We start from the raw sequence: 23519 nt of genomic DNA, 5'->3' as shown, positions 1-23519 counted from the left end.
CTTGTATCACCCTGAAGGGGTTTATTTTGCGATAACAACCAGCTGACTGTTTGTTATCCTGCTTTTTACATGACTACTCACCAAATAAATCAATGAATGGGTGTGATATATTAATATTAGTTGAAATTATCTTATGAGGTTATTTAAAGAGGTCACTGAGTGACACGTGAAGTAGGAAAGTTGACTCACAGTATCCGGAAGACCGGTCTGATATCACATAATCTCCAGGAGCCTCATGTATTAAACTCTGCTTAGATTTCTTCCTAAAAGTGTTTAGAAGCACTAAAGTCAGATTTTGTGTATGCACAAAAAAATTCTGATTTATAAAACCGTAAGTACGCCAGAACCTGCGCATAGTTCCCTTAATAAATCCCAGCTAGCGGAAGATTGTGCGCACATGCATGTGATTCATTCCCCACCCCGTCTCCTCCCCAAAATAACCATATATGGAGTGAACAACGCCTGTTTTTACTATACATGTCCTCATCTGCATACAATTATCATATGCATTTCACCATCCAGACACGTGATTACTGCGTTTAACAGTACGAGAAACTGTATTATAAGAGAGAAGACTGTAAATGTCACGTGTACCTAAAGGTTAGATGCTGCACCATGAAGAAACTTTATTTATTAAGATATGAACTTGTTTTTAAAGAATATATCTTGAATATTCATTGGCAAAATGTTTTTATATTTGCAGACATAAATTTAATCTCAGCTAATTTAGTTTTTCGGAAAAACGGTTTAATCGTTTTAAGGGTGTTTTTATTGAGAAGTTAAATATTTAATACTGGATACAAAATAAAAATTATTACAATTATTTGTGCAGCATTGTCTGATATCATCGGATTACTACGATTTTATATTTGACTGGTATTTTATATTCAAAAAACAGCTGAATGGCAAATTAACTTTTCATAATGTTTTTATTAGACTAGAACGGGGGATTCATTGCGATGAGGGACGGGATGAAGTGGAGCAGGAAGCATATTTGTTGCACATTTGATTGCTGTTCCTGTTTGCCGCTGTTCAATACTGTTTCTGATGAGATGTGTCCAATGGTCCGTTCAACTACTGAATGTGGCCAGCAGTGTCTTTCTTATAGCTACTGTCTGTTTTACTGAGCCATTTCACATCAGAGTCAAGTGCACATCGCATTACAGATCATCTTTATTCAAATGCTGTTCTTATCTCAGTTCATGATTATTATAGAACAGAAAATATCTCAAACTAAGAAATCTTCAGTTATTTTTAGTTACTGTATGTTCCTTCTCTATGATGACATGGGAAAGTTCTCCAAATGCAGCGCATCCCAAACCAATATTTCCCTTTTACAGATTATATTTGAATGCATTTTCAATTATTTACATAAGAAGAATACAGCCTACTATTGGCTTCATAACGATTACTTCTGTTTCACGTGCTTAACTATTCTAAATGTGAATTAAATGAAAATCAGTGTTTATAATCAGTTTGTTCAGTTTATTATTTGTCCAGCTGGAGTCGCCAATTCACACACACACACACACACACACACACACACACACAGTCACATGCACACATACTCACACACACACCAGTAAAAGAGTGTGTACAGTTAAGAGTGTCCTGACGGTGCGCACATATTTATGGCAAGTTTATTTTTTATAAATCCCGATATGTTCGTGGGAAATTGCTTGTGCACATTTCAGTGCCCATTTTGTGCGTATGCAACGTTTATACATCAGGCCCCAGATGTGCAGTTGTTATTCAGAAATATCAGACTGCTGGATGTTGTGATTGACCAAACAGAATCGAGTATATCAGAGAGACGTGTAATAACATTATTTAGCAGACACTTGGCCAATACTTTTATCTATAGTGACTTATAACAGGAACAATCCCTCTGAAACTATTCAGGTTAAGGGTCTCAGTGGTTATGATACTCCATGGATTGAGTATTTTTTTGAGAAAGCTGCTCTTTTTGATGTACTTGATGCCAGTGTTGCCATTTAAATATAATGAACATTGTTATATTAATCTTGTATATGTGAAATCAAACAGCAGAATTGAATTTTACACCATCAGAGGTTCAGATTGAATTGAAATGCACTTGTGTGGATTTATTTCAGGTTTATTTAACAGGGACAATGCACACTAATGATACATAATTAAATGTACAGTGTGCCAGAATTAGCCAATAGGCTATTTTACATCTGCTGTCCCTGGACAGATCTTGATATGTCACATCTAAAAAAAAAAAAAAAACAATATACAGTGAGGAAAATAAGTATTTGAACACCCTGCTATTTTGCAAGTTCTCCCACTTAGAAATCATGGAGGGGTCTGAAATTGTCATCGTAGGTGCATGTCCACTGTGAGAGACATAATCTAAAAAAAAAATCCAGAAATCACAATGTATGATTTTTTAACTATTTATTTGTATGATACAGCTGCAAATAAGTATTTGAACACCTGAGAAAATCAATGTTAATATTTGGTACAGTAGCCTTTGTTTGCAATTACAGAGGTCAAACGTTTCCTGTAGTTTTTCACCAGGTTTGCACACACTGCAGGAGGGATTTTGGCCCACTCCTCCACACAGATCTTCTCTAGATCAGTCAGGTTTCTGGGCTGTTGCTGAGAAACACGGAGTTTGAGCTCCCTCCAAAGATTCTCTATTGGGTTTAGGTCTGGAGACTGGCTAGGCCACACCAGAACCTTGATATGCTTCTTACAGAGCCACTCCTTGGTTATCCTGGCTGTGTGCTTCGGGTCATTGTCATGTTGGAAGACCAAGCCTCGACCCATCTTCAATGCTGTAAATGAGGGAAGGAGGTTGTTCCCCAAAATCTCGCAATACATGGCCCCGGTCATCCTCTCCTTAATACAGTGCAGTCAGCCCTGTCCCATGTGCAGAAAAACACCCCCAAAGCATGATGCTACCACCCCCATGCTTCACAGTAGGGATGGTGTTCTTGGGATGGTACTCATCATTCTTCTTCCTCCAAACACGGTTAGTGGAATTATGACCAAAAAGTTCTATTTTGGTCTCATCTGACCACATGACTTTCTCCCATGACTCCTCTGGATCATCCAAATGGTCATTGGCAAACTTAAGACGGGCCTTGACATGTGCTGGTTTAAGCAGGGGAACCTTCCGTGCCATGCATGATTTCAAACCATGACGTCTTAGTGTATTACCAACAGTAACCTTGGAAACGGTGGTCCCAGCTCTTTTCAGGTCATTGACCAGCTCCTCCCGTGTAGTTCTGGGCTGATTTCTCACCTTTCTTAGGATCATTGAGACCCCACGAGGTGAGATCTTGCATGGGGCCCCAGTCCGAGGGAGATTGACAGTCATGTTTAGCTTCTTCCATTTTCTAATGATTGCTCCAACAGTGGACCTTTTTTCACCAAGCTGCTTGGCAATTTCCCGTAGCCCTTTCCAGTCTTGTGGAGGTGTACAATTTTGTCTCTAGTGTCTTTGGACAGCTCTTTGGTCTTGGCCATGTTAGTAGTTGGATTCTTACTGATTGTATGGGGTGGACAGGTGTCTTTATGCAGCTAACGACCTCAAACAGGTGCATCTAATTTAGGATAATAAATGGAGTGGAGGTGGACATTTTAAAGGCAGACTAACAGGTCTTTGAGGGTCAGAATTCTAGCTGATAGACAGGTGTTCAAATACTTATTTGCAGCTGAATCATACAAATAAATAGTTAAAAAATCATACATTGTGATTTCTGGATTTTTTTTTTTTAGATTATGTCTCTCACAGTGGACATGAACCTACGATGACAATTTCAGACCCCTCCATGATTTCCAAGTGGGAGAACTTGCAAAATAGCAGGGTGTTCAAATACTTATTTTCCTCACTGTAACTGGGACAGTAATTAACAACAAAGGTTTCACCTATCTAAACACAAAAGAACACAATGAGCCAGCCAACCACATTGGCATAGCACAAGAGGCAAAAACAAGCAAACAAACAAACAAAAAGGCAGGACAAGGAAGACAGTGCAGCAGTAAGATTTCATGTCAAGTGTAATGTAAACAGTCCTGACTATCTAATAACCATTTCTTTAAGTTATGTTTAAAAGAAACGTACAATTTAAAATTCCTAATTTGAATGGGAATGTGATTCCATTCACGAGCAGCCCTTACTGAAAAAAGCTGTTTGACGAAGCGCACTCTTCCTAAACGGGACAATGCAGTCACCTCTTGCTGCACTCCTTGTAGATCTGAGAGCATTTGGTGCTGTGCTCACAAACTGGCGCAATACAGGAGGAGCCAGTCCATGCTGAATTGTGTACACAAGACAGAGATCTGCATATATAATCAAGTTTTCGAAATTCAATAAATTATATTTTTTTAAAACATGACAATGATGATAATATATGGATTTCCTATAGAGTACTTTAAGAGTTTTCTTATATAGGGATAGTAATGGTTTAAGAGAAGTGTTGCTAGCTTGTGACCAGGTAGTCAAACAATAGGTGATATGAGATAAAATCATGGAGTGCATGAACATCATAGCGGCCCTTTTTGACATGCAGCTACGGACATATCTAAAATTTGCCAGGTTGTGCTTAATGTGATTACAAACCTTCTTAATATGTAATTTAAAAGTAAGATTGTTATCTATGTAAACTCCAAGATATTTAAACTGTGAGACGACTTGTAGTCTCTCCCCTGCTACGACTATATCAGGTTCTACACAGCGGGTTTTAGATTTACTTAAAAACATACATACAGTTTTGGATACATTCAGTTGAAGACAATTATGATTTAACCATTCTGGGATCTTTTGCATTGATTTTGCAAAATGCAGTAATGCTGTGAGCAGAACAGAAGAATTGTTGTTTAAATGTGTAATTTTAACTTTCCAATAAAGTCAGAGGTGAGCTGGCAACAGGAGTGAGCAAGTATTTAACACATACAGCAAGTGTCCTTGAATGCAGTGTATAGATTAAAAATGTATTTCTTTATTATATTCCACTCATGATACACACCACAATTGTTCAGATTCACAGTTCCAGAAGTTTCCATTTGTCCAAACTCACAAATATCCTCCGTGTTTTCCTCCTGGTTCACATAATCTCAACGCATAACAAACAGTCACACGCTGCGTGTTGTTTTTTCACAACACGCTGGGATACTGTCAAAAACTGTGTGCTTCTCTAATCACCAAGGCAGCTGACTTCCATTGACCAGGTGCTCCTTTTATCCTTGGTTGCGTTCCCACAATCCCACCCAGTGGACAACAAAAAACATCACACCAATAAAATTCAAGTAGTAAAATGGCTCCAACAAAATGCATCTCTCACCCTCATTCAGTCAGTTTCTGTTTGTCCTGTCGAGAGTTTGACTGTGTTCATCTGTTTCTATTGAAGCAGCTTCATCAGCTCACACTGATGTGATGAAATACAGACGACACAACAACACTTGACTTTAATGGAGCTGCAGATTATTTACTGTCATGATATTCAGGACTGAATGACTGACAAGAGTTTTACCTTCATGTCATCAGAATCAAATCAACAATTTTAAATGAGAGATTTAAAGAAATTAATTAAATTAATTAAATTAACTTTGTGTCTCACATGAGAATCCAAAAGATACCAGCCCTCTGAAAAAATTTACATTGAATATAGATTTATTTAAAAAAATGTTTATACCACATCACTCTGGACATCTGGCCACTACTGAAAAATAAACTGAGATTTAATAAACGGTTGAAGGTGAATTGTGAATTTTACTCCCTCATTTTTTACTTTCTTAAAGTCTTCAGTCTTTTTTAGCCCATTTCATAGTGTGTGTGATTTTACTTTCTTTTTTTATGAGTAACCAGCAATATCTCAAATCATCCTGCAATGGACATTAAATAAATACTAATGTGTGTTTCTCCACAGATTTGATGTGAAGATTGTCCATAAGAGAAAAGAATCTGCTGTTCAGTTTCTGGTGAATCTGATTGTTGCAGCATCAGAGTTTGATACAAATACAGGAGAAAAATACACTGAACTATTAACATCTGTGTGCAGCTACACATCTTTCCCCTGTGATGAGAATAATTATATTAAGACTAAACAATGTGATTTCCTGCTGGATCTGTACTCACATGTGAAGGACTATGAGACTCAAACAGGCAGGAGTGTCCTTCCAGCATTACAGTCAATTTATCAGTCAGCTCCTGCAGTCTGGATCATAAACCTCTCAGAGAGAAAGAGCTCCATCCTCCTAGAAGTGCTGAAACTCCAAACAGAGAAGAAACCAGTAGAGCTGAGAGACTGGTCAGATGAAGAGAGTGAAGTGAGGGGATTCCTCCAGTGTCTGCCCTACATCTCACAACTGAGGTGAGTCTCAGGATAAATTCTGCACCACTCTGGGTTTATTTATGTTGGTTCATGTTGTGAGGTCAGTTAAGTAAATTATCTAAATGTAACCACATTTTTCCTGTGTCCCATGATGCTTTGTGTGAATTATGGGTGTTACTTCTGCCAATAATAATTTAATACAAGCAATAATAATCACTTGTTAAAAATGGTTTACACAAGACGTCTAGTATTAAACAAGTAGACATTATTCTCTGCATGTCTCGACCATAAAAAGATGTTGAATAATCCCAAAAGTCAGGTAAGAAGATACATTTGAAATTGGAAAAACTTTTGTTTCTATTTATAAAGCTTGATAAAGTGATACTGATGTTTAATTTCAGCCCGAATGTTATTTTGTCTTTCAATAAAGTTTTATCTTTAAAGTGATACGACTTTTCACTAAAGTCCAGCAGCGATGAACGAGTAGAGCAGGAATAAAACACTTGATGGTTTTTACTCATTTATTCAGAAAACTGTTTGCCTAAATCTTTGACATGTCAGTTGTCATTACATGTGTTTTATTATTATTAATAATATATTAATAAAATTATTATCATAATCAGGTCAGATACAATTAAACTGGAAATGCACAAAGGATTGTGGTAAATCAATAACGCCTCGACTGTATAATTATAATAGAGGAATGTGATCATTTTAATACACAAACACTATAATGTAAATGTACAGTATATATTTAATGTGTACAGTATTTACTAATATTAGTACATAAATAAATAAACACATCATAAGATTATAAAGCACAGACTTTATTCATTCCACCAGACTACAAATATAATCATATTAGTCCTGTGTACATAAGTTGATATGAAAAACACTTTTAACTAAATTAACTTTTCAATTTAGTTCACCCCAAATAGACCGTTTCGAAATGCATTACAACATACTGTAAGAGAAACACAACATCAGTCAAACTTTACACCTGAATATGCAATAATCTTCATGATGCAGCCTGTCACGCAGGTCTTCGAAGAACGTAGGCTACTCAATAATATTGCTACATTTTGTTTGAAGTTCACGTGACGTGACACCCTCTCGCACACCAATTGGTCGATTATAAAAGGCTTGCAGCAACTATTGGCCAAATTCCTGCCTGACAATCTCGCCGCGAGCAGTTGCTTGACACTGACAGTAGCAGCAAATGACCGCTGAGTGGAAACAATGCCAAACGAAAGTGCAAATTTAAAGAAGATTTGCACAAAAGATTCCCATGCTTTCATCCAGGTCGAGATCCCTGTGAAGAAGACCCGGCGCCAGACACAAATTCACGGACGGGCATTACATTTTTTTTCAGGGGGGCACAACTGAGATAAACCTAATTCCCTAATTGCATAATAACATTTAATGATATGACCGATTATGAATTGAATATGTATGATATAATGATCGATAGTAGCCTGTTACATAATGTACTGACGCTATTCAAATTCATAACTGACGCTAAAGATTTGTGCTGTTTAGGCTCGCGCAGCCTCTCGATGAAACAAATAGGCCTAACTGCAGCTCACACAAAGAAACTCAGTTAGCATACTGCGGTAAAAAGTTCAAAATGTGTAAGTTAGTTTTTATATTTATAACATGAAGCAACACCATACAACCAAGTGCTGAATACCATCACGATTGAAAATGTAACACTGATTTCGACAGTTCAATAAACAAGTAATTAATATTAAGTCACTTACATTTTAGATGCAATATTGACTTTTGTTCTATTTTAAAACAAAGATCCCAGCAGAAACAGAACGCATCTCACAGTCAACCGCCTGCCACCTGTGGCCGTGACGTCCCTTGCTTGAGGCTATGGCTTTGGCAAGTAACGTTAGACCAACTAGTATCGCTGGAATGGCTAGCTTCTGCAGTGTTGGGAGTTGGATCGACCTCTTGTTAACTGCAACACCCTGGGTCTTCTCCCCTTACCTCGCTGCTGTCTTCTGCCAACTTTGGTGGTATTTGATTAAGAAACGCCGTATATCCATGGTACCTGTCACACGAAATAGCTCAGCATAGTTGTTTAAAAAAAATAACAGCTATCGTTATTAAAGAGCAACATGCAGGTTGGACACCCCTATATAGCATAGTGTATGTTGATGATAAAACAACTAGATTTTCTGAACTGGAGTAATATATATTTAGCCATTAATGATATTTTGAGATAAATTGTGATAAAATAACTTCCGTGTCTATAAAGCACTAACCGGAAGTGACGATGGCCGAGGGAGTCTGGTCAAGCTCAAGTTACAATGGATGCGAATGAAGAAACCGAGTTCTCCGGTGTGGACGAACATGCCTATGATGGCCCACAGGCCTATAATTACGAAATTACACAAATTAAGAGTTAAAATAATTAAAAGTAAGACTTACTCTGCTAAGTCCTCGTTTCGTTGCACAGAATGTCTGCTAACGTTAGCACTTGGTCCTCCAGTCTCGCCGCGCCAAAATCCGGTGTAAACTTTGACGGTGGACTTGATTCCATCGAGTGCACCGAGGGAACAGCATCAGTAATCAGCCTCACGTGGTCCTTACTCCGAAATCCCATCCGAGACTCCAACAAATCTCCAGGTCGATAATTCTCCGAGTGAAATGTGCGCCACAAACGACCGAGTGTGTGGTAACAGACGCGGCAGTGAAGTCTGCTCTCTTCACCTGCACAAAACGCACCCAATACCGAAAAGCCTTGTTTTTCCTAGAAGGAAAATGATGGACACGATGTCCTGACAGGCTGGAATTGTGCAACCAGCACAAACACAATAATTTACCATTATGGCTTCTCTAAAACTCGATCTAAAACTTTCTGTCTCTCACTACTGCTCTAACTACATCAACACCCAACAATGAGAGAACTGACCGCGAGCTCTTTTATTTGCCTCGCCCTACGTCATATGACGCGTTGCAAAGGCGTATTCCAGAGCCTAGCACATTTTCATCAAAATCTCTACATCAAATGAGATTTCATTAGTAATTTCTACATATGTGTTTTTAAAAGACATCTGCAGACAATATAAAGTATTAATTCAGTTATAAATTCAACCTGCATGTTGCTCTTTAAGCGCTACTATGCTTTGGACACAAACAAACATTCCCGCGCTCACTATCGACAAAAAAATCAAATCCATTTAAAAATATTATTTTTAAACTCAGACACATTTGTATTTTTATTCAGGAGTTTATTCATCATGTATATACAAAACGACAACTTACCAACTTGTAACGAAAGTTACAGTAGCCTATTGATAAAAAAATATAAATAAAAGTGCAAACAAGCAAGGACTGGTGGTTGGTCGACTCCCGTAGACGGTGGGCCGAGGGCCCGTATCTGCTTTACTTTTCGAGATGGATGATCCCCATGGAGGGAGAACCTGAATTTGTAAAGTTGGGACGGTTGTTTTATTCTCAACAATATGAAAAAGTTTTAATAGTTTTTCAGTCGACAATGTAGTTGTCTAAAGCTCAAATCTATGGTTTATTCATAAAGATAGAGCCTATTTGACGTTTTCGGAGTGAGAGATCCAGGCGCTCAGCGCTCATGTACCCCACCTGGAACAGCCTTACCTCGGCTAGTGCGTCAGACCTTTGCCGCTGGCTCTGATGTCTAGTGGTTAAACATGAGATATAATTCGTCTTGTGTATATCTAACTGGCAATCTTTGGTCTCATTAATCTATAATTTGTTCCTTGGCAAATCGATTTGGCTGAGGGCAAAGTGAAGTTTCATAACTTTATATTTAGGCTATTTTAACGTTGTATCCTGCAGTAGATGTCTATGGTTTTTATGATGTTGTGTTTCCAAGCAATATCATGGATCAAATGTGTGAAATCAGAATGGTATATTTATTAAAGATTACAACGAAATGACAGGACATCGTATGACAAAAGATGGTTACATAAAATAAAAACAGTGACAATGCATAACGTTACCTCTACATTCACATTTTGTGTCAAACTGAATATGTAGCATAAGTGGGCAAAATGAGTTAACAAGTTCAATCTTTCCTGGGCTAAAAGCACTTCTCGAAAAGATGTGCACAGACAGCAACTTCATATCAGCGGGCCAGTGTGTTGACAAACGCGTCACCGACACTTTCCCACGCACGCAACAAATACGTCATGTTTTTGTTCCCATGAAGGCAACAAATACGTCATGCATGTCGGACCCCACACGTAGCCGCCTGCTCTATTCGCCGGGAAAATAACCTGGAGAAAGTTACCGATATTATAGTAATGTGCAAAGTATGTGAGTGGCAACAATTTTTATTTGCTTTGTTGAGAAGTGTAGTGGTTATATATAAAAAACTGGTTATCCATCCCCACAGATCGTCTGAAAACACGAAATCTCCCCTCGGCCCACCGTCTACCGCGGGACTACTAACATTTACGACTAGATTTGATGGTCGAAGTGCGGCGGTAATGGGTTGCGGGAGAATAAAACGATTCGTGGGACTCCCTATCTAAATAAAACATCCAAAAACAAATACATTGTTATTCATCTATTGCACAAAAGCAATAAGAACATCTAAACAAAATAACGATTTACAGTCGCAAGCATAAGTAGATGTTCTCATTATAACGTGTTTGTGCAGCGTTGTGCAATGTAGCCAATCACAGACATATGTGTTGATTTCTAAAACGCAATGGCCAATCAGATGCATTTCAGATAAAATCCACTCACTGCTCAAAACGTTGGAGTTTTTGTTCAGTGCTGAATTCTGTATGCTGCATAATAAAAGAGCTTTGTGAGATCGCGATGAAATGAGATGTGAGACGTGACGTAGAGTTGAAGGGTGACAGGATCGTCCAGGGCCGGCACTAGTGACTCACAGGGCGGGCCAGGCCCCCCAATGCCTGCCCATGGCGCCGGGACTGGTGTGAAGCAGTTTGTATGACATGTAAAGCTGGCACTTGTGTGTCAGTTGCTAGTAAAGGTGCAATTTATTTAGAAGCACACATCAGCTCTGCGATGCATAAAGGGTCAGCAAAAGGTGAAAGTTCATCAGGTAAATTAACGGACTACTTTTTGTAACTAGGTAAAATTATCACATTGCTTCATTTTCCATGGCCATTCAAAATAATAGTATTAGTAAATGAATGTACACTCATGGCATCAAATATGTTATTTTAGTACATGGACATTCAAAAGAATGTTGGACATTTATATTTATATATATTTATGTTATACTAATAGTGTCTTTTTCACTGTATTAAAGTTTGCATTCATAGTAGCACTGTTTTGAACCCTATTATAAATGGTCTGCATGAGGTGTGCTAGTCCACTTATACTAGTAATCAGCAACTGACTGACTTAGATGTTCATATTAGAGTAAACTAATGTTACACCAAAATACATTTTTACTGTTTAATGATAAATCAGGAAATTAGCCATTTTTGAGGTACACATTGAAATTTCCAATCAACAGCACATGTACTTCAGTGTTTCCCATTAATTGACTAGACTCTGTCTGGCGGCCCGCCACAGTCTCATTTGCCCCGCCACGGTCTCATAATGAACTGAAAATATTTTTACACTTCTCAGTCTCATAATAACATAAAATAAAAGGTTGTGTTTTGCGCTCTCTCTCGTGCACCAGTCAGCTCCAGACCCGCTGCTGTAAACTCACGCGCTCACACACACTCGCAGATATATGCACTGGAGTATTCCTGGATCCGTCTAACGTTATTTGGTTGAGGAGGTAATCTTTGAGGTAATTAATGTTAAATAACATTAAATGTATCCACTGCATTTATACACTCCACACATAATTTATCATCATCAGTGTACAAGAGCAAACAGATAATATTTCTGCTGAAGTTACAATCATGATGATTAAATAAATTAACTTTAGCGTTACTAGGTTAATGGCATAACGTTACACTACTTATGGCTTCACTAGCTAGCTATCGTTAGCAGTCTGAGGTAACATTAAAAGATAAAAAGCTGAAACTGACATCCTTGTTTTTTACCCTGCTTTTCTGAATAAGGATAAAAAAGAGATGTCAAACCCCAGATGAGGAAGAGACATGGTGTCTAAGTTAAATGAGCCCCTGAGAGATTAGTTAGCAGCACAGACTCTAGCTCTGAGTGAAAATTGTGGGTCGGGTAGGTCAATCCAGCTCTTTTTAGCCAATCGCTTTTGGCGAGGCAGGACTTGGCTCTGTCAATTAAACCCTGGCTGGGGGTGAAGAGCATCATGTATATGGGGAAGAATTTGGGCGCTGTTTCTCACAATTCAATTTATTTCAAAGTTGCCTACTGCAGCTATAAGAGCACAACATTGTTTACAAGAGCACAACACTAGACTCATAATTGTGCTCTCAAACTGCACCAGATGGAAGTATTTAACTTTTAAAATGTAAAAATGTTTCTTACGGGGCAGCATGCCCCCAACCCCCCTAGACGATCAGAGGTCCACCCCCCCCATAGTCTCACAAAATCCTGTGGGAATCACTGTTCTTTCATTGTAAGTAAGGTGCCAGATTACAGAAACATAAAGGTAGAGCGTGTTTATTTTAAATAGAGGGAGGGGGGGCACCTAAAGCCCCACCCACTTAAATGGGGCTGGGCTAAGCCCGAACCTCCTCAAGTCCTAGAAACGCCCCTGGTTACTTTCTGTATATTCTTCATGAACGACCTAAAATCAGCTCTTATATTCATACAGACAGGATCATCACATGTGTTTTCTACTATCGTGACCAAATTTGACCAGAAAACAACTCAAACATTTATAACTTCTGAATATGAGATGTGTACAATGATGTGCCGTTAGCGTGTTGTTAGAGATCAAATTACAAAACACAAACACATGCATATACTGTATAATAGCTAATGCTAACACTAATATTATAAACTGGATTTAGACTGAATTAATAAGCAGTTTTGTGGACTCCATTAATGCTGTAAAAAATACAGTTTAAATTATGATTTTTAATGTAGCTGTAGATTAAATGTTTAATGTCATCACAGTCAGGACACCAACACAGTGGAGCAACTGTCTGTCTGACAGAGTTTTAACTTGACAACAGCTGAATGTGTCCCAAATTATTTAATTTTGAATGATTTAAATAAGGAAATAAATTAAATACCTAAATGTTTTTTTTATTTAATAATGAATCTGAAAGATAGTTGCCCTTGAAAAATTGTTTATTGTTTTTCTTTAAATTAGGATTAAATTTACAACACACCACTCTTGTCAACTGATCACTAGAAACAAAATATTGACTGTTATTGAATGAATAGTTTAATTGAATTGTGAATTTCTCCCTCTCATTTAGTTTTTTTTTACTCCTGCCCATTTTGTGTGTTATGATATTTAAGCAATATCACACAAGCAAGAGTGCAATATGGCCCTACATCAGCACTGCTGTGATTCGGCTGCAGGCATGAGGCCACAGGTAATCACAGCAGTGCTGATTTAGGGTCATATTGCATGATTATGAGTTTGATATTGCTTATATACAACAGTTCAATGAACAAGTACATTTAAAAAATTGTGGAAAAACTGAGTTTGGTCATAAAAACACATTTGTGCATGGAACTACTTTATTACGTCACTGATCACAATCTGCCGTTGCTGGTTCAAAACAAATGATGCGTCCAAGCATTCATTGGTAATTCAAAAATGTCACTTCAGAAATAGTATTATTGCTTGTGCTGTTTCAAACAAGTTTTTGGATAAACGTGTGTGTGTGTGTGTGTGTGTGTGAGAGAGTCGGAGCGTGTGCAATCACCTGTTGCCACACCCAAGCAGAGATGCTGTCAGCTTTCTGAAGGTCAGCTTTCTCAGTGGTAAAATAGACATCCAAGAGGGGTTATTCCTCTAAATTTTGCTGTAGCTGGTGCACGAGTCGTTCCCTATAGAAACCGCAATGTCCACCGCCATTTTAAACAGTGTGTATCCAATGTGGAAACTCCTGTAAGAGGCAAGCACCTTGAGTTCTGTAATCAACCAGTCTGTTGTTTCTCTCAACTGTGATGAGCCTTAATACTGAAATTGTTTGTTTAAAGCCATTTAAAGCTATTTCCTATCTTTAGTAATGTAGTAGTTATACAAGCGATCACGGAGCGCTGTTCTAATGACTAACGATTCACTTTACATCACCAACTGGCTCATATTACACACAAAACTTTTGCCAAAAAAATATTTTGCCAACAACTGCTGGCTAACATATGCAATGAAAAAAATATAGGTAAAAAGAGACACTTAGCCTACATTAGCCCAGACATAATAATGATTATTGTGTGTCTTTCTACAGATTTGGTGTGAAGATTGTCTATAAGAGAAAAGAATCTGCTGTTCAGTTTCTGGTGAATCTGATCGTTGCAGCATCAGAGTTTGATACAAATACAGGAGAGAATTACACTGAACTATTAACATCTGTGTGCAGCTACACATCTTTCCCCTGTGATGATATTGATGATATTGATGATGATATTGAGCATCAAAATGAACAATGTGGTTTCCTGCTGGATCTGTACTCACATGTGAAGGATTATGAGATTCAAACAGGCAGGAGTGTCCTTCCAGCATTACAGCCAATTTATCAGTCAGCTCCTGCAGTCTGGATCATAAACCTCTCAGAGAGAAAGAGCTCCATCCTCCTAGAAGTGCTGAAACTCCAAACAAAGAAGAAACCAGTAGAGCTGAGAGACTGGTCAGATGAAGAGAGTGAAGTGAGGGGATTCCTCCAGTGTCTGCCGTACATCTCACAACTGAGGTGAGTCTCAGGATAAATTCTGCACCACTCTGGGTTTATTTATGTGGCTCATGTTGTGAGGTCAGTTAATTAAATTATCTATATGTAACCACATTTTTCCTGTGTCCCATGATGCTTTGAGTGAATTATGGGTGTTAATTCTGGCAATAATAATTTAATACAAGCAATAATCATAATTTGTTAAAAATGGTTTACACAAGACGTCTAATATTAAACAAGTAGACATTATTCTCTGCATGTCTCGACCATAAAAAGATGGAAGAAAACATGAAAAAGTTGCCACAAATTACTTCCAGCAGCATCTTTATTTGATGGTACATTTTCTATCTGTGGGCAGACATTGAATAATCCCAAAAAGTCAGATAAGAAGATAAAATATTTTGACAGATTTGGACACTAGCCACTGTTTAAGAAATTCTTCTATCCATGAGTTTGTGTTGCTGGTAACAGAGAGGTCTTGAACTGCACGACTGTGTTGCCCTTCAAAGGTCAAACGTAGTAACTACGCCAACACTAAAAATAAAAAATAAAAAAAATACTTAATAGATATTTGTTTTGGACTGTATAATTATAATAGAGGAATGTGATAATTGTAACCCACAAAAAAACAATATAATGTAAATGTACAGTATATATTTAATGTGTACAATATTTACTAATATTAGTACATAAATAAACAACACATCATAAGATTATAAAGCACAGACTTTATTAATTCCACCAGACTAAAAATATAATCATATTAGTCCTGTGTACATAACAAGTTGATCTGGAAAACACTTTTAACTAAATTAACTTTTCAATTTACTACACCCCAAAGAGACCGTTTCTAAATGCATTACAACATACTGTAAGAGAAACACAACAGCAATTAAACACAATGTAAAACAGTAGAGAATATAATGAAGTTTATTATGAATGATAATAGAGAGTGATTTTCATATGAATGATGATGAGTTGTGCTCGGAGGAGCTGCAGTTTCATCATTAATAGGTAGCGAAACTACCCCTTTATAAACAAACAAACCAAAGAAATTAAACTAAACATGTTGGAAACAGCAGAAAAGGAATATTAAATGTGGAGATCTAATTACAAACACAAACACAAACAAACAACAATACACAAACACACACACATACTGTATAATAACAAATGCTAACTTGGGTATTGTGAAAATATCACCCATATTTTTAAATGCAGAAGGCTCATCAGGAAAAGGTGGATATGTGAGTACAAACACCAGAATAGAATAAAAAGGTTAAAGTGAAATGCAGTTGTGTTCACATTTGCTGAGCACAAACGTGTGTGTGTGTGTGTGTGTGTTTAAATGCTGCACTCATGTCCTTCATTCATACATCATTTATTTTATTATATACTTGTGATATAATTATATTTACTGTAAAGATGTAAAAGAAATATAAAGATTATTATAATGAGTTATATGCCATATTTAATATTATTCAACACAAGACATGATATTTATATTTCTGTATCCACAGATTCGATCCCTTTGTCTACGATGAGGAGTTTGAAGATACTTTCCAGTTTCTGGTGAATCTGATCGTTGCAGCATCAGAGTGTGAAACAGATACAGGAGAAAAATACACTGAACTATTAACATCTGTGTGCAGCTACACATCTTTCCCCTGTGATGAGGATAATGATTATAAGATTAAACAATGTGATTTCCTGCTGGATCTGTACTCGCATGTGAAGGACTATGAGACTGAAACAGGCAGGAGTGTCCTTCCAGCATTACAGCCAATTTATCAGTCAGCTCCTGCAGTCTGGACCATAAACCTCTCAGAGAGAAAGAGCTCCATCCTCCTAGAAGTGCTGAAACTCCAAACAAAGAAGAAACCAGTAGAGCTGAGAGACTGGTCAGATGAAGAGAGTGAAGTGAGGGGATTCCTCCAGTGTCTGCCCTACATCTCACAACTGAGGTGAGTTTTCTGGTAAAAATAAAAAAGGAAAAAAAGGGGCTTGTTGTTGTCTCAAAATAAACCCTGTCAGATAAATCACGACCCTGTTGCAGAGCAGAGGTCTTGTATCACCCTGAAGGGGTTTATTTTCTGATAACAACCAGCTGACTGAACCATATCCTACTTGTTACACGGCCGATTACCAAATAAATAAATAAATAAATGGACTTCAAATAGTGATCTGAGCTGAAATTACATTATTATGTGAGGAGAAAGAGATCACAGAGTCTCCAGAAACAACTGAATTCCACCTCTGGTGTGTTTTCGGAGTTCGGATGGTGTTTATTTTCCCAAAATGACCGTCTGACTGCTTGTTATCTCACTTTTACATCACCAAATAAATCAATCAATGAATTTGTGTGATATATTGATTGCAGTTGAAATAATTTTATGAGGTTATTTAAAGAGGCCGCAGGAGTGACACGAGAAGTAGGAAAGTTGACTCGCAATTCTCGGAAAACCGGTCTGACATCACATAATCTCCAGGAGCCTCATGTATAAAACTCTGCTTGGATTTCTTCCTAAAAGTGTTTAGAAGCACTAAAGTCAGATTTTGTGTAAGCACAAAAATATTCAGATTTATAAAACCGTAAGTGTCAGAACCTGCGCATAGTTCCCTTAAAGGTGGGGTATGTGATTTGCAAAACGGCCGGCAGATTTTGAAAATACACAACTCTAAGGTCCTACCTTCTCTCCTCCAACGCTGGCCCTGACACCACCCATTCGAAAAACATGGACGCGCAATCATGCACGAGCGAAAACTCAGATGCGCAGTGTTCTAGACTCACTAGTCAAACAGTGCATTCACCTGTCAGACAATTTTTCAGAGCAAATTGTTGACACAGCAGGAGGAGGGGGTCGCATACCACTCTTGAAAGGTGTAGAGCTGATTTTCTCATAACTGTAAAAAAAAAAAGAACATCGCCAGCCCTGGCGTCTGTACAGCGGTCTTCTATTCAAAACAGGATTCATAGAAATGTGGAACAACCCCACTAGCACTATAAAAGCTCTATTCTCCATACATAAATACAATCGCTTCCTGTTACTGGGTCACGAGCTTTGAGTATGCGCACGAACGGGACACGCGCGCCAGGGGGGAGGGGGGCATGGTACGACCGTTTGATTGACACATTTTCTGTCCAATGATTCTAGATGGTCTTGAAAATGATTGGCTGGAGTTTTTCGAGTCCTGCCCGTTCCACAGATGATTAAATTGCTTAATTTTCATTTCAGTGCTTCTAATTTACAGCCAGTAAGTGGGTTAGGAATAGAATTTCAAGTTATTTTGAAAAAATGGTCAAAAAAGAAAATCACATACCCCACCTTTAATAAATCCCAGCTAGTGGAAGATTGTGCGCACATGCACGTGATTCATTCCCCACCCCGTCTCCTCCCCAAAATAACCATATATGGAGTGAACAACGCCTGTTTTTACTATACATGTCCTCATCTGCATACAATTATCATATGCATTTCACCATCCAGACACGTGATTACTGCGTTTAACAGTACGAGAAACTGTATTATAAGAGAGAAGACTGTAAATGTCACGTGTGCCCAAAAGTTAGATGCTGCACCATGAACAAACATTATTTATTAAGATATGAACTTGTTTTTAAAGAATATATCTTGAATATTCATTGGCAAAATGTTTTTATCTTTGCAGACATAAATTTAATCTCAGCTAGTTTAGTTTTTCGGAAAAACGGTTTAATCGTTTTAAGGGTGTTTTTAATGAGAAGTTAAATATTTAATACTGGATACAAAATAAAAATTATTACAATTGTTTGTGCAGCATTGTCTGATATCATCGGATTACTACGATTTTATATTTGACTGGTATTTTATATTAAAAAAACAGCTGAATGGCAAATTAACTTTTCATAATATTTTTATTAGACTAGAACGGGGGAATCATTGCGATGAGGGTCGGGATGAAGTGGAGCAGGAAGCACATTTGATGCTGTTCCTGTTCGCAGCTGTTCAATACTGTTTCTGATGAGATGTGTCCAATGGTCCGTTCAACTACTGAATGTGGCCAGCAGTGTCTGTCTTATAGCTACTGTCTGTTTTACTGAGCCATTTCACATCAGAGTCAAGTGCACATCGCATTACAGATCATCTTTATTCAAATGCTGTTCTTATCTCAGTTCATGATTATTATAGAACAGAAAATATCTCAAACTAAGAAATCTTCACTGTCATTTTTAGTTACTGTATGTTCATTCTCTATGATGACACAGGAAAGTTCTCCAAATGCAGCGCATCCCAAACCAATATTTCCCTTTTACAGATTATATTTGAATACTTTTTCAATTATTTACATAAGAATAATACAGCCTACTATTGGCTTCATAACAATTACTTCTGTTTCACGTGCTTAACTATTCTAAATGTGAATTAAATGAAAATCAGTGTTTATAATCAGTTTGTTCAGTTTATTATTTGTCCAGCTGGAGTCGCCAATTCACACACACACACACACACACACACACAGTCACATGCACACATACTCACACACACACCAGTAAAAGAGTGTGTACAGTTAAGAGTGTCCTGACGGTGCGCACATATTTATGGCAAGTTTATTTTTTATAAATCCCGATATGTTCGTGGGAAATTGCTTGTGCACATTTCAATGCCCATTTTGTGCGTATGCAACGTTTATACATCAGGCCCCAGATGTGCAGTTGTTATTCAGAAATATCAGACTGCTGGATGTTGTGATTGACCAAACAGAATCGAGTATATCAGAGAGACGTGTAATAACATTATTTAGCAGACACTTGGCCAATACTTTTATCTATAGTGACTTATAACAGGAACAATCCCTCTGAAACTATTCAGGTTAAGGGTCTCAGTGGTTATGATACTCCATGGATTGAGTATTTTTTTGAGAAAGCTGCTCTTTTTTGATGTACTTGATGCCAGTGTTGCCATTTAAATATAATGAACATTGTTATATTAATCTTGTATATGTGAAATCAAACAGCAGAATTGAATTTTACACCATCAGAGGTTCAGATTGAATTGAAATGCACTTGTGTGGATTTATTTCAGGTTTATTTAACAGGGACAATGCACACTAATGATACATAATTAAATGTACAGTGTGCCAGAATTAGCCAATAGGCTATTTTACATCTGCTGTCCCTGGACAGATCTTGATATGTCACATCTAAAAAAAAAAAAAAAACAATATAACTGGGACAGTAATTAACAACAAAGGTTTCACCTATCTAAACACAAAAGAACACAATGAGCCAGCCAACCACATTGGCATAGCACAAGAGGCAAAAACAAGCAAACAAACAAACAAAAAGGCAGGACAAGGAAGACAGTGCAGCAGTAAGATTTCATGTCAAGTGTAATGTAAACAGTCCTGACTATCTAATAACCATTTCTTTAAGTTATGTTTAAAAGAAACGTACGATTTAAAATTCCTAATTTGAATGGGAATGTGATTCCATTCACGAGCAGCCCTTACTGAAAAAGCTGTTTGACGAAGCGCACTCTTCCTAAACGGGACAATGCAGTCACCTCTTGCTGCACTCCTTGTAGATCTGAGAGCATTTGGTGCTGTGCTCACAAACTGGCGCAATACAGGAGGAGCGAGTCCATGCTGAATTGTGTACACAAGACAGAGATCTGCATATATAATCAAGTTTTCGAAATTCAATAAATTATATTTTTTTAAAACATGACAATGATGATAATATATGGATTTCCTATCGAGTACTTTAAGAGTTTTCTTATATAGGGATAGTAATGGTTTAAGAGAAGTGTTGCTAGCTTGTGACCAGGTAGTCAAACAATAGGTGATATGAGATAAAATCATGGGAGTGCATGAACATCATAGCGGCCCTTTTTGACATGCAGCTACGGACATATCTAAAATTTGCCAGGTTGTGCTTAATGTGATTACAAACCTTCTTAATATGTAATTTAAAAGTAAGATTGTTATCTATGTAAACTCCAACATATTTAAACTGTGAGACGACTTGTAGTCTCTCCCCTGCTACGACTATATCAGGTTCTACACAGCGGCTTTTAGATTTACTTAAAAACATACATACAGTTTTGGATACATTCAGTTGAAGACAATTATGATTTAACCATTCTGTGATCTTTTGCATTGATTTTGCAAAATGCAGTAATGCTGTGAGCAGAACAGAAGAATTGTTGTTTAAATGTGTAATTTTAACTTTCCAATAAAGTCAGAGGTGAGCTGGCAACAGGAGTGAGCAAGTATTTAACACATACAGCAAGTGTCCTTGAATGCCGTGTATAGATTAAAAATGTATTTCTTTATTATATTCCACTCATGATACACACCACAATTGTTCAGATTCACAGTTCCAGAAGTTTCCATTTGTCCAAACTCACAAATATCCTCAGTGTTTTCCTGCTGGTTCACATAATCTCAACGCATAACAAACAGTCACACGCTGCGTGTTGTTTTTTCACAACACGCTGGGATACTGTCAAAAACTGTGTGCTTCTCTAATCACCAAGGCAGCTGACTTCCATTGACCAGGTGCTCCTTTTATCCTTGGTTGCGTTCCCACAATCCCACCCAGTGGACAACAAAAAACATCACACCAATAAAATTCAAATAGTAAAATGGCTCCAACAAAATGCGTCTCTCACCCTCATTCAGTCAGTTTCTGTTTGTCCTGTCGAGAGTTTGACTGTGTTCATCTGTTTCTATTGAAGCAGCTTCATCAGCTCACACTGATGTGATGAAATACAGACGACACAACAACACTTGACTTTAATGGAGCTGCAGATTATTTACTGTCATGATATTCAGGACTGAATGACTGACAAGAGATTTACCTTCATGTCATCAGAATCAAATCAACAATTTTAAATGAGAGGTTTAAAGAAATTAATTAAATTAATTAAATTAACATTGTGTCTCACATGAGAATCCAAAAGATACCAGCCCTCTGAAAAAATTTACATTGAATATAGATTTATTTAAAAAATGTTTATACCACATCACTCTGGACATCTGGCCACTACTGAAAAATAAACTTGAGATTTAATAAACGGTTGAATGTGAATTGTGAATTTTACTCCCTCATATTTTACTTTCTTAAAGTCTTCAGTCTTTTTTAGCCCATTTCATAGTGTATGTGAATTTACTTTCTTTTTTTATGAGTAACCAGCAATATCGCAAATCATCCTGCAATGGACATTAAATAAATACTAATGTGTCTCTCTCCACAGATTTGATGTGAAGATTGTCCATAAGAGAAAAGAATCTGCTGTTCAGTTTCTGGTGAATCTGATTGTTGCAGCATCAGAGTTTGATACAAATACAGGAGAGAATTACACTGAACTATTAACATCTGTGTGCAGCTACACATCTTTCCCCTGTGATGAGAATAATTATATTAAGACTAAACAATGTGATTTCCTGCTGGATCTGTACTCACATGTGAAGGACTATGAGACTCAAACAGGCAGGAGTGTCCTTCCAGCATTACAGCCAATTTATCAGTCAGCTCCTGCAGTCTGGATCATAAACCTCTCAGAGAGAAAGAGCTCCATCCTCCTAGAAGTGCTGAAACTCCAAACAAAGAAGAAACCAGTAGAGCTGAGAGACTGGTCAGATGAAGAGAGTGAAGTGAGGGGATTCCTCCAGTGTCTGCCGTACATCTCACAACTGAGGTGAGTCTCAGGATAAATTCTGCACCACTCTGGGTTTATTTATGTTGGTTCATGTTGTGAGGTCAGTTAAGTAAATTATCTATATGTAACCACATTTTTCCTGTGTCCCATGATGCTTTGTGTGAATTATGGGTGTTACTTCTGCCAATAATAATTTAATACAAGCAATAATAATCACTTGTTAAAAATGGTTTACACAAGACGTCTAGTATTAAACAAGTAGACATTATTCTCTGCATGTCTCGACCATAAAAAGATGTTGAATAATCCCAAAAGTCAGGTAAGAAGATACATTTTTTTAATGACAGATTTAATCAAATGTTTTATAATTGTTTTTATATTATTAATAATAATCATATTTATTTGTGTAAATATTTCTAATTATTCATCATGTGATGTCACTGTATGACCACGCCACCATATTTTTACCAAAACCCCAAATACCTTCAGTGTGCTGTAGAAATTGGAAAAACTTTTGTTTCTATTTATAAAGCTTGATAAAGTGATACTGATGTTTAATTTCAGCCCGAATGTTATTTTGTCTTTCAATAAAGTTTTATCTTTAGCGTGATACGGCTTTTCACCAAAGTCCAGCAGCGATGAACGAGTAGGGCAGGAATAAAACACTTGATGGTTTTTACTCATTTATTCAGACAACTTTTTGCCTAAATCTTTGACATGTCAGTTGTCATTACATGTGTTTTATTATTATTAATAATATATTAATAAAATTAATATCATAATCAGGTCAGATACAATTAAACTGGAAATGC

The 23519-nt window shown here is 37.3% G+C and overlaps 1 protein-coding gene across 1 annotated transcript in view; it reads left to right on the top strand.

Annotated features, from left to right (window-relative positions):
* Positions 1–23519, top strand: part of LOC127631838 (uncharacterized) — a 94050-nt gene that overhangs the window by 44063 nt on the left and 26468 nt on the right. The window contains exons 6-9 of the mRNA XM_052110209.1: positions 5898–6341; positions 14624–15085; positions 16585–17028; positions 22303–22746. Of these exons, the coding sequence (XP_051966169.1) occupies positions 5898–6341; positions 14624–15085; positions 16585–17028; positions 22303–22746 (1794 nt within the window). The remainder of the gene's footprint in view (positions 1–5897; positions 6342–14623; positions 15086–16584; positions 17029–22302; positions 22747–23519) is intronic.

Source organism: Xyrauchen texanus, chromosome 38 (genome assembly GCF_025860055.1).
Source record: "Xyrauchen texanus isolate HMW12.3.18 chromosome 38, RBS_HiC_50CHRs, whole genome shotgun sequence".
Classification (NCBI taxonomy): Eukaryota; Metazoa; Chordata; class Actinopteri; order Cypriniformes; family Catostomidae; genus Xyrauchen; species Xyrauchen texanus.
Note: the sequence above shows the minus strand (reverse complement) of the source record. Positions and strands in the feature narration are given on the sequence as shown.